Source organism: Dendrobates tinctorius, unplaced genomic scaffold (genome assembly GCF_039654945.1).
Source record: "Dendrobates tinctorius isolate UK_male_01 unplaced genomic scaffold, ASM3965494v1 ptg000127l, whole genome shotgun sequence".
Taxonomy (NCBI): Eukaryota; Metazoa; Chordata; class Amphibia; order Anura; family Dendrobatidae; genus Dendrobates; species Dendrobates tinctorius.
This window is the reverse complement of record NW_027361795.1, coordinates 5,362,811-5,374,989: the sequence shown is the minus strand read 5'-3', so window position 1 is coordinate 5,374,989 and position 12,179 is coordinate 5,362,811. Positions and strand designations below refer to the sequence as shown.

General features: G+C 41.9%; 1 protein-coding gene across 4 annotated transcripts in view; it reads right to left on the bottom strand.

Moving 5' to 3' along the window:
* Positions 1-12,179, bottom strand: part of EPS8L3 (EPS8 signaling adaptor L3) — a 265,613-nt gene that overhangs the window by 181,252 nt on the left and 72,182 nt on the right. For 3 of the 4 annotated variants that reach the window (XM_073542444.1, XM_073542443.1, XM_073542445.1), the window contains one exon: positions 2,020-2,175. The exons of the other annotated variant lie outside the window; for it this stretch is intronic. In XM_073542444.1, coding sequence (XP_073398545.1) covers positions 2,020-2,175 — 156 coding nt within the window. The remainder of the gene's footprint in view (positions 1-2,019; positions 2,176-12,179) is intronic. 4 annotated transcript variants of the gene reach the window in all.

Genomic DNA, 12,179 nt, shown 5'->3' with positions numbered 1-12,179 from the left:
TTGGCTCTTATGGAACTATGAATTGTTTCCCCATGTCAGAATGGGACTCTGAAGCTACGTTATGCCAAGGTTGCCATGACAGGGAATGGCCATGTTTAAGGAGGAAGGAGTGTAATGGGGTGGCAGGTCCCCTCAGTTGCGCCCCCTCTTCCTTTTGTGTGACCTCCTGTGCACCTTATATAAATATGTTATGTACTCTTAATGTATTGTGCTATGTTTGCCCTGTCCTAATGTTTACTATTGTAATGTATGTATCTGTGTGTTAGAAGTAGAGAAAGAATTAAGTAACTTAGGGGGCTGGGTCAGCAGCTTCCAGAGCAGACAGGAAGACTTGGTCTGCAAGCCAGAAAGCCAGGGTATGTCGATCAGGACAGATGTCTGCTACAGAAGGGGTATTGCCAGAATCCTGGATGGGAGAGATCTGCTGCCCCGGATCAAGGAGTTATACGGACTGATGGCTTACAATACAGGCCCCCAGGACTTGGGAAGGGTCTTCGCTGAAGGGGTCTCAGGCCCCCAGATGCCAGCAATTGGACGACTGCGAATCTCGGCCACTGTGGATGTTGTGGGTACGGCCACAGCACGTATCAGGGAGAGAGCAGGAAGCTGTTATGGATCTGCAACACAGGACTAGGGTAGAAGGGGGAAAACTGACCCTGCACTATGACTATGCCGATACCCTACAATGGAGTGGGTGACCCATTCCTTGCAAATAGACCCACCGACGATCCTAGGTTAATCTCAAGCGAAGACCTATAGATGGGGGAAGCCGGTCTCTGAAAGATCTAAGGACTGGGCACAAAAACGGGTGACCTCCTAATAGATATGAGTGGAACAGGCTGCCACGAGAAGTGGTGAGTTCTCCTTCAATGGAAGTCTTCAAACAGAGGCTGGACAGACATCTAACTGGGATGATTTAGCGAATCCTGCTTTGAGCAGGGGATTGGACCAGATGGCCCAGGAGGTCCCTTCCAACTCTACGATTCTATGATTCTATGATTCTATAGCAGAGAGAAGGCTGCAGAAAGCAAGGAATACAGAAACAAAGACTAGCGGAACCAGAGGTCCCAGCACTGCATGAATTACACACACAGAAGGTAAAGCAAAGCACCAAGCCAGAACTCAAGTGGATTAACACTGTTGTCCAGCAAGGATTGGGAGACAGGTGCTGGGTAATAAAGAGTGATATAATCACCTGACCCAAGGCAAACCCAGCACCAGAGGAAAAAGACCAGCAGCCAGAACACCACAAGAAAATGGCGGATAGTCACAAACTAAACAGATTCTAACAGAAGCCAGTGTTGAAATTGTCTTTTTGTCCATCCTTCATCATTTGTTCAATAAAAGTTCCTTTTCCCTGTTGGAGTACAGCTGCCTTCTGACCCTTATTTGCTTGGACTACTATGACCAGAGGAAGAGAAGGTAACCTGTGGGAAAAAGCTGTGTTTGTCCCGTCTATCTATGTGCAAGGCCCCAGGGGGTGCTCGATGACCATTAGCTCAGTGGACTTTGTCTATGTACTGTGCCTTTAAATTAACTCGCCACAACTACCCCCCCAGTTGCCGTTGTTACATTGACATCACATGTGTCTCATATAATTAATACCATTGGGCAGTGAAGAAAGAATAATTACATTTTTAATGCTAAAATGTTGTTTTAGCCCCAAATTTTTAACTTTTATAACGGCAAATAGGAAAAAATTGAACTTTCCCTACAACAAAGGTGTTGCATTTATAGTTTTGTTCATTAGCAATATTATATTATATTAGCAATATTATATTAAAGCACCAGATATGGCTTAACTAAAGAATTATGCAAATCAAATATTTATCTTTAGAACATGTTATAGCAAAAGGTGACATATTGCTGTGGGAATTCAGGCATCTGAAGACCTTAGTCCTCAAAGAGTTAAACAGGTTTTCATGATTACATGCCATTAATTTTTTTTTACCTAGAAATGAAACACATTATTTTACATTACATTATTAATTCTGTAAAACATAGAAGCAGAAATCTTACCCGAGATTCCAGGTCTGCCAGTATTAATTCTTCATTATTAACTTGGAGAATCATCTCCTGACCCCAAATTTTCCCTTCTGCATGTAATAAGCTGAGATGTTTCAGGCAATCCTGGACATTTTGCAGGCGATTATTAAGTTCACAAGTCAATAAGTGCTGAAACCGAAATTGTATGGTGATTGTTATCACTCACATCAGTCTCTATTGGTGTCATAATCTGATTTCTTGTTCTCAGAAAAATACACATTCAGTCCAGTTTCATATAAAGCCAGTTAAAAGGGTTATACTGAACTATTTTTTTTTCTTATGGACCTAAGAACTTACTGGTAGTTGCTAACTACATGCATGTTCTGCCTGGGGCAGATCTCTGTCATCTCAGAGCTGTTACAGACCTCCCTTGCCACCAATTCTGTGGTCACTAGTGTCTCCATGTTGACAGAGCAGCTTCTTCTCTTCCGCTCTGATCTCTTGATAGGGTGTGACTGCTGATATCATGCTGATTGACAGCCAGCTCCCCACTGCCTAACTAAGGAGAGCCGGCTATCAATCAGCATGTTGTTGGCAGTCATGTCCCGCCATCAGAGCAGTCTGGAAAAGCCGTTCTGTTGACTTGAAGCAGCAGAATAACCAGAAGGAGTGACGGTCCATGACTGCTTTGAGCCTGGCAGAACAGGCAGGTAGTTAGCAACTACCTGCCTGTCAGTTCTTAGCATGCAAAAAAAATCGTCCCTGAAAACCTCTTTATGAATAAGGACTTAGAAAAGATGAGATTTGTCTCATGTAGGGCAAAGTGAAAGCAGACAAGTTGTTTAATAAAAGGGTTCTCTACTTTTATACAAGTTAACGGACCCAAGACAGTGTAAAAAAAAAAACTATACTAACCTCTGGAATGGTGCCACTTCTCTGCACTGTGTACCCTGGAATCAAAATCCAGTGGGGGGGGTGGGGTGTCACCTTGTTACGGTGGCCAGTTGTGAATCAGTTTCATATGGTTATTGGAGGGGATGTCAATAGAAAAAATCATATGAAAAAAACTCCTTAAAAATAGCTTTTATTAGAAAAATATAAAAAATCACCAAAAAGATGATATGTGCACACCCAACAGCAACACAGTGAACAAACAAAATATTGCTACATGTCCCTATTATAGCCTATATACACATCTGCCTGACTGCGGGGGTTGGCGCCCTAGGGGGTAGCATTTTGGCGCCCCCGCTCAACGATGGCTGCCCCTAGTAGGCCCTAGGTACAACCTATAACTAACTGATGCCCCTGCACCCACAATAGGGAATCACTATCTCTAGACAGATAACACTCCTGCTATAAAGAAGACCCTATAGCCCCAATCCCATTTAAGATACTGTATATATACAAGATTCTGAATCGGATATGTCTTGTAAAGAGTATTAAACATACGGTTGACTTCAGATATTCATTGATAAAAAGATTATTACTTATCACAAGTAGATTTTTTATCAAATATATCAAGGACTAACAATGGCAGATAAGCCAATACAATAATGTCAATAAAGTGCTGAGATCAATGTAAAGCATAAATTAAATCCAAAGTTCAACCAAAAAAGGATCATTTATATGCTGAATATGGGTCCACTTAAATCCAAAGGACAAGAACAAATAACATTACTCCTTTATTATCATGCAATATCCGACTTGATAAATCTCATCTAAAGTATGATATAAAAAATATTGCGCTTAAATGTGGCTTTTAGCAGGTACTCAAAAACTAGTCACTCATTAATACAGTGTTCCCCAACTCTAGTCCTCAAGAGCCACCAACAGGTCAGGTTTTAAGGATTTCCTTAGTATCGCCCAGGTGGTGGAATTATTGCCTGTGCAGGTGAGCAGATCTCACCTGTGTAATTTTAAGAGAAATCCTAAAAACATGACCTGTTGGTGGCTCTTAACGATTGGAGTTGGAGAACACTGCATTAATATATATTGCAATTTCTGTTATTGTGCATTATCCAAAATACCTCAATATAAGTAAAAATAAAGTGAGTTTGATGTCTCTTACATATAGCTCAACCCAGAGCAATATACAACAACACCAGTCAACCACTGTGGCATATGAGTCCAATCAACTCACAGCCACCGATAGAGGAATTATCAGTAAAAGAAACGATTTTCCATTTCAGAGTACTCTTCTGCCACATATGCCATCCACCTCTGCCTCAACGCATTAATATGGTATATATTTGTTGTAATAAAAATGTACAGGGAGTAGATATATATAAATGTATTACCTGTCTCCTGCCCTGTCTAACTGCCATGTTATAACTGCCTCATACTTTGATCAAATGTACTTCGATTAAATGTGCATAAATGCCCCCTGCATAAATGCTCCCCCAAGCTAGGTCTGAATATATAGGAGTCTGATGCTTAGATCTCTTTTTTTTCTCTGTCTCTTCTCGTTAATCAATCAAACTAAACTAAACTAAGACAGCAGGGCACAATAAATGTAATTATCAGATAAAACAATGTCCAGGCCTACATGCATCATAAATAGTGTTGAGCTTTCCGATACCGCAAGTATCGGGTATCGGCCGATATTTGCCGTATCGGAATTCCGATACCGAGTACCGATACTTTTTTTGTATCGGATACCGGAATCGGAAGACCAAAATGCAATGAGCCACTTTTGTGGCTCTGATTGGCTGCCGAAATGATGTCATCATGATGCGCTGTCTGTGCGCATCATGATGCGCCGTCGGTTCGGGCCTTCGGGGGGTCTGTGCCGACTGTCCGGGGGTCTGTACCGGCCTGCCGGGGGTCTGTGCCGACTGTCCGGGGGTCTGTACCGGCCTGCCGGGGGGCTGTGCCGGCCTGCCGGTGGTCTGTGCCGACTGTCCGGGGGTCTGTGCAGGCTCCGGGGGTCTGTGCCGACTGCCAGGGGGTCTGTGCGGCCTGCCGGGGGTCTGTACCGGCCTGCCGGGGGGCTGTGCCGACCTGCCGGTGGTCTGTGCAGGCTCCGGGGGTCTGTGCAGGCATCGTCCGATGGGACTACAAGTCCCATCGGGTGATGCCTGCTACCATGACAGTGATTGACACATTAGCCAATGATGGGACAGTAGTAGTCCCATCATCCGGCTAATGTGTTGAATGTAAAAAAAAATAAAAAATTACATGCTACATACATGCTACATACATGCTACATACATACAACATGCATACTACATATATACTACATGTAACATACATACTACATATATACTACATGCAACATACATACTACATACATGCTACTTACTACATGCATACTACATACATGCTACATACTACATACATGCTACATACTACATACATGCTACATACATACTACATGCTACATACATACTACATGCATACTACATACATAATACATATATACTACATGCATGCAACATGCATACTACATATATACTATATATACTACATGTAACATACATACTACATATATACTACATGCTACATACATGCAACATACATACTACATACTTGCTACATACATGCTACATACATACTACATACATACAACATATATACTACATGCATGCAACATGCATACTACATATATACTATATATACTACATGTAACATACATACTACATATATACTACATGCTACATACATGCAACATACACACTACATGCTACATACATGCAACATACATACTACATACATGCTACATACTACATGCATACTACATACATACTACATACATGCTACATACATACTACATACATACACTACATGCATGCAACATACATACTACATACAGTATATACCACATGCATGCAACGTGCATACTACATATATTCTGCATATATACTACATGCATGCAACATACATATATACTACATACAATACATACATATAGACATACAGTACATATAACATAGAGTACATACTCACCGTCACTTGTCACTTTGATCCCCGAAGCCATTGTCGCCTGAGGAATAAATATCAAAATAAAAAACCACCAATATACTTACCCCGATCCGCAGAAGTCCACGAGGGTCCCACGTCGATCTTGCGTGGAGAACAGCAGCAGCATCAGCTGATGCTACCGTTCTCTACCAGATCTAGGAATACAATGACGGAAGGTAGGTATCCTTCCGCACTGTATTCCTCCACCACTGTAAAAAAAAAAGTCCCTAGTCTCACTTTATGCCATTGCTATGTCTATATGCATGTATTGTATGTAGTATATATGTATGTTGCATGCATGTAGTATATATGCAGTATATATGTACTATGCATGTTGCATGCATGTGGTATATATGTAGTATGTATGTTGCATGCATGTAATATGTATGTAGCATGTATGTAGTATGTATGTAGTATGCATGTAGTATGTAGCATGTATGTAGTATGTATGTAGCAAGTATGTAGTATGTATGTTGCATGTATGTAGCATGTAGTATATATGTAGTATGTATGTTACATGTAGTATATATAGTATATATGTAGTATGCATGTTGCATGCATGTAGTATATATGTTGTATGTATGTTGCATGCATGTAGTATATATGTATTATGTATGTAGTATGTATGTTGCATGTATGTAGCATGTAGTATGTATGTAGCATGTAGCATGTATGTAGCATGTATGTTGCATGTAGTATATATGTAGTATGTATGTTACATGTAGTATATATGTAGTATGCATGTTGCATGTTTGTAGCATGTATGTAGCATGTAATTTTTTTTTTTTTTTTACATTCAACACATTAGCCGGATGATGGGACTACTACTGTCCCATCATTGGCTAATGTGTCAATCACTGTCATGGTAGCAGGCATCACCCGATGGGACTTGTAGTCCCATCGGACGATGCCTGCACAGACCCCCGGAGCCTGCACAGACCACCGGCAGGCCGGTACAGACCCCCGGCAGGCCGCACAGACCCCCGGGCAGTCGGCACAGACCCCCGGAGCCGGCACAGACCCCCGGGCAGTCGGCACAGACCCCCGGCAGGCCGGTACAGACCCCCGGCAGTCCGCACAGACCCCCGGGCAGTCGGCACAGACCCCCGGCAGGCCGGCACAGCCCCCCGAAAGGCCCGTACAGACCCCAGAGAGGCTGTACAAGGCAAAAATAGGGTTTTTCTTATTCCGATACCGGAAGTCCCATAGACTTGAATGGGACTTCCGGTATCGGAATCGGCGATACCCGATATTTTTTTTAGATCGGCCGATCCATTCCGATCCGATACTTTTAAGTATCGGACGGTATCGCTCAACACTAATCATAAACCACTTTGAAAAGTTTCTTGACCTCACAACATAAGGGGACATGATCTTGCTTTCCAGCTTGGAACGCACAAGGAACTAATGATAACTTCCGGTATACTGCCGATGTCAATATGTGCATGCTCACTAAAGAGAACCCGGATAATCTACGCCTGCATCAACTTGCATTCCACCCTAGAGCGCACATAGATATTTTTGACATATATCAGTTTATTGAGTTCCCTGCACTGTAAAATGTTAAAAAAATATAATAATACAGATCATGATGTGGGTAAAATATGCCAGATAAAGATAATATTTAATCAAGGCTTTTATACAGATTTCTTGATATATTAAAGTGGAGATATAATATCCCTCAGATTAACCCTAAACCGGGCAAAGGGCTAATTTTAATGGGACTAAATAACATAGATATACCTATAACAATCTATACTTCCCAAATGGGGACAATAGATTGGCTAGTAAGTCAAAAATGCAGAAAAAAAAGACATTGGACAAATATATCCCATATATCTTATATGAAGCAAGTATATGACATCTGTTCATTTAACCCTTTTGATGGAGAGAATTCATCATAAAAATCCATTCATATTCTCTCTTAACCCCTTCACTACCAAGGGTGGTTTGCACGTTAACTACCGGGCCAATTTTTACAATTCTGACCACTGTCTCTTTATGAGGTCATAACTCTGAAACGCTTCCGTGGATCCCGGTGATTCTGACATTGTTTTCTCGTGACATATTGTACTTCATGTTAGTGGTAAAATTTCATACATATAACTTGCGTTTATTTATGAGAAAAATGGAAATTTGGCGAAAATTTTGAAAATTCCTCAATTTTCCAACTTTGAATTTTTATGCCCTTAAATCACAGAGATATGGCACACAAAAATGTTAATAAGTAACATTTCCCACATGTTTACTTTACATCAGCACAATTTTGGAACCAAAATTTTTATTTGTTAGTAAGATATAAGGGTTAAAAGTTGACCAGCGATCTCTCATTTTTGCAACACCATTTTATTTTTACGGACCACATCACATTTGAAGCCACTTTGAGGGGTCTATATGATAGAAAATACCCAAAAGTGACACCATTCTAAAAACTGCACCCCTTAAGGTGCTTAAAACCACATTCAAGGAGTTTATTAACCCTTCAGGTGCGTCACAGGAATTTTTTGAATATTTAAAAAAAATTAACACTTAACTTTTTTCACAAAAATAATTACTTCAGGTTCAATTTTTTTTATTTTACCAAGTGTAACAGGAGAAATTGGACTGCAAAAATTATTGTGCAATTTGTCCTGAGCACGCTGATACCTGATATGTGGGGGGAACCACTGTTTCGGCGCATGGCAGAGCTCAGAAGGGAAGGAGCGCCGTTTGACTTTTTCAATGCAAAATTGGCTGGAATTCTGATCGGACGCCATGTCGCGTTTGGAGAGCCCCTGATGTACCTAAACAGTGGAAACCCCCCCACAAGTGACCCCATTTTTGAAACTAGACCCCCTAAGGAACTTATCTAGATATGTGGTGAGAACTTTGAACCCACAAGGGCTTCACAGAAGTTTATAATGTACAGCGGTACAATTAAAAAATCATATTTTTTCCACAAAATGATCTTTTCACCCGCAATTTTTAATTTCCCAAGGGTAACAGGACCCTAAAAGTTATTGTGCAATTTGTCCTGAGTACGCTGATACCCCATATGTGGGTGTAAATGACTATTTGGGCACATGGCAGAGCTCGGAAGGCAAGCAGCGCCATTTGACTTTTTTGGCTGGAATTGAGATCAGACACCATGTCGCGTTTGGAAAACCCCTGATGTACCAAAACAGTGGAAACCCCCCACAAATGACCCCACTTTGGAACCTAGACCCCCAAGGAACTTATCTAGATGTGTGGTGAGAACTTTGAACCCCCAAGTGCTTCACAGAAGTTTATAACGCCCAGGCGTGAAAATAACAAACATTTTTTTTTCCACAAAAATGATATTTTTGCCCCAAAATTTTTATTTTCCTAAGGGCAACAGGAGAAATAGGACCCCAAAAGTTGTTTTGCAAATTGTCCTGAGTAGGCTGATACCCCATATGAGGGGGTAAAACACTGTTTGGGTGCATGGCAGAGCTTGGAAGGGAAGGAGCACCATTTGACTTTTTCAACGTAGAATTGGCTGGAATTGAGATCAGATGCCATGTTGCGTTTGGAGATCACCTGATGTGCGCAAATAGTGGAAACCCCCAATTCTAACCCTAACCCTAGCCCCAACCCTAACCCTATCCCTAACCCTAACCCTAGCCCTAACCCTAGGATTTATCATGGTCACCTCCCCCTAGCCCTAACCCTAGCCCTAACCCTAATGGGAAAATGGAAATAAATACATTTTTTTAATTTTATTATTTTTCCCTAACAAAGGGGGTGATAACGGGGGGTTTGATTTACTATTTATGGCGGTTTTTATGTTTGACAGCTGTCGCACGCTAAAAGACGCTTTTTATTGTAAAAATAGTTTTTGCATCACCACATATTGAGAGCTATAATTTTTCCATATTTTGACCCACCGAGTCAATGTGAGGTCTTATTTTTTGCGAGACGAGTTGACGCTTTTATTGGTATCATGTTCGGGTATGTGACATTTTTTGATCGCTTTTTATTTCGTTTTTTGGGACGCAGAATTTACAAAAACCAGCGTTTCATGAATTTCTTTTGGGTGGTGCGTTTACGCCGTTCCGGGTGCGGTAAAATTTATAAGGCGGTTTTATTCTTCGGGTCAGTACGGTTACAGCGATACCTCATTTAGGTCTTTTTTTATGTTTTGTCGCTTTTATGCAATGAAAACAATTTTATATAAAAAATAATTATTTTTGCATCACTTTATTCTGCGAGCTATAACTTTTTTATTTTTTCGCTGATGATGCTGTATGGTGGCTCGTTTTTTGCGGGACAAGATGACGTTTTCAGCGGTACCATGGATACTATATATGCGTCTTTTTGATCGCGCGTTATTGCACTTTTTGTTCGGCGGTATGATAATAAATCATTATTTTTTGCTTCGTTTTTTATTTTTATTTTTTAAGGCGTTCACTTAAGGGGTTAACTATTGGGACAGTTTTATAGGGCGGGTTGTTACGGACGCGGCGATACCAAATATGTGTACTTTTATTGTTTTTTTTTTTTATTTCCAAAAAATGAATTTATTGGGGAATATTTTTTTTTTTTAATTTATTTGGCGATTTTTTTAAAATTATTTTTACACTTTTTTTTAATTTTTTTTTTACTTTATTACAATGTCCCAGGGGGACATCACTGTCCTGTGACAGATTGCTGATCTGTCACATCACAGATCACTGTGACAGATCAGCGATCTGTCACAGGCACTGCACAGGCTTCCTCATGCCTGCGCTTTGCAGGCACTGAGGAAGCCAGCTTCCTGCAGGCCCCCGGAGGTCCCCGTCGCCATCTTGGATCCGGGGACCTGCAGGAAAGGAGCCCCCCGCAGCAGCGCTGCACATTGCGCTGCCGTGGGGGGCTCAGGGAAGCACGGAGGGAGCCCCCTCCCTGCCGATGCTTCCCTTTAACCCCCGGTACACCGCGATCGTGTTTGATCACGGTGTGCAAGGGGTTAACGGGTCGGGGGTGGTCCGTGACCGCCCCTGACACATTGTGCCGGGTGTCAGCTATGATAATTAGCTGACACTTGGCCGCGATCAGCGGCGCTCACCTCGTGGGCGCCGCTGATCGCGATGACATAATATTCCGTCCATGGTAATTAGGTCCATGGTCACATGGACGTAATATTACGTCATTTGTAGGTAAGGGGTTAAGAATGGATTTATCATGGTCACCTCCCCCGGGGCTAGGTTTTACACCCTCAATAATCAAAAACTTGATATTCTCCACATCATTATAGTGAACCAGCTTTATATGTAGGGCAAGGAGCGTATCCCTGTCATTTCTTATATCACCAAGGTGTTCCCCTACTCTCTTCCGAAAATCTCTCTTGGTCTTACCTATATAATCCTTTGGACAAGGGCAAGTGGCTGCATACACAACCCTCAATGTTCTACAATTTGAAAAAAGAAATGTCCCGGAAGGACGCTGCTATAAAAGGTTTGCATGGCTACCCCGCCATGCGCTATGATAGAAATTGATTCTATATTGTTTAGTGATGTGAGTGATGATGGATGCATGAGAATGGTGACTGACTTATTAAGACTCCCTCCCTTTGATACGCATGAGTTAGGGTCTTATAGCTAGAGTCAGTACCTATCACTTGTACTGCTTAGCGCCGCAGTGTACTCAGCTCTCCTTCCTGTAGCGTCTGTGGCCATCAGTCAGTACAGGCATCACATACCGCTGATACCGCAGCCTCTGCCAGAGTGGCATCGTGCGCAGATTGGTGCGCTTTCCAGCACTGTGCTTAGGCTGGTTAGTGGCGACTGCCAGGGTAGACATAGTACCCGCTCTGAGTGGTAATTTACAGAGTTGTGACCTGTGACGCTTAACAGGTCACGCTTACACGCTGGCTAGTACAGACTCTGTGATGTAACAGAGTCTGTCCTTGCACGCACCGGATCAAAGGTTACCTGCTGGTGTCCGGCTACCTCCTGTTATATCCCATTCGTCATTGTCTAGCAGCAGTTTACATCTCTGCACGGTGGACCCCGGGCTGCGAACACACCATTTACTATCTTCATTATTTGATGCGTTCCGCTAGCCCTTAACTCAGGGAGATCATAAAAAGACACTGGGATATCCTTAAAACAGACCATGATCTGAGGGACATAGTGGGATAATATCCAAATGTCACCTCTAGAAAGGGGAAATCAATTAAAGATATGTTGGTGCATAGCATAGAGTTTGGATTTAAATGGACCCATATTCAGCATATAAATGATCCTTTTTTG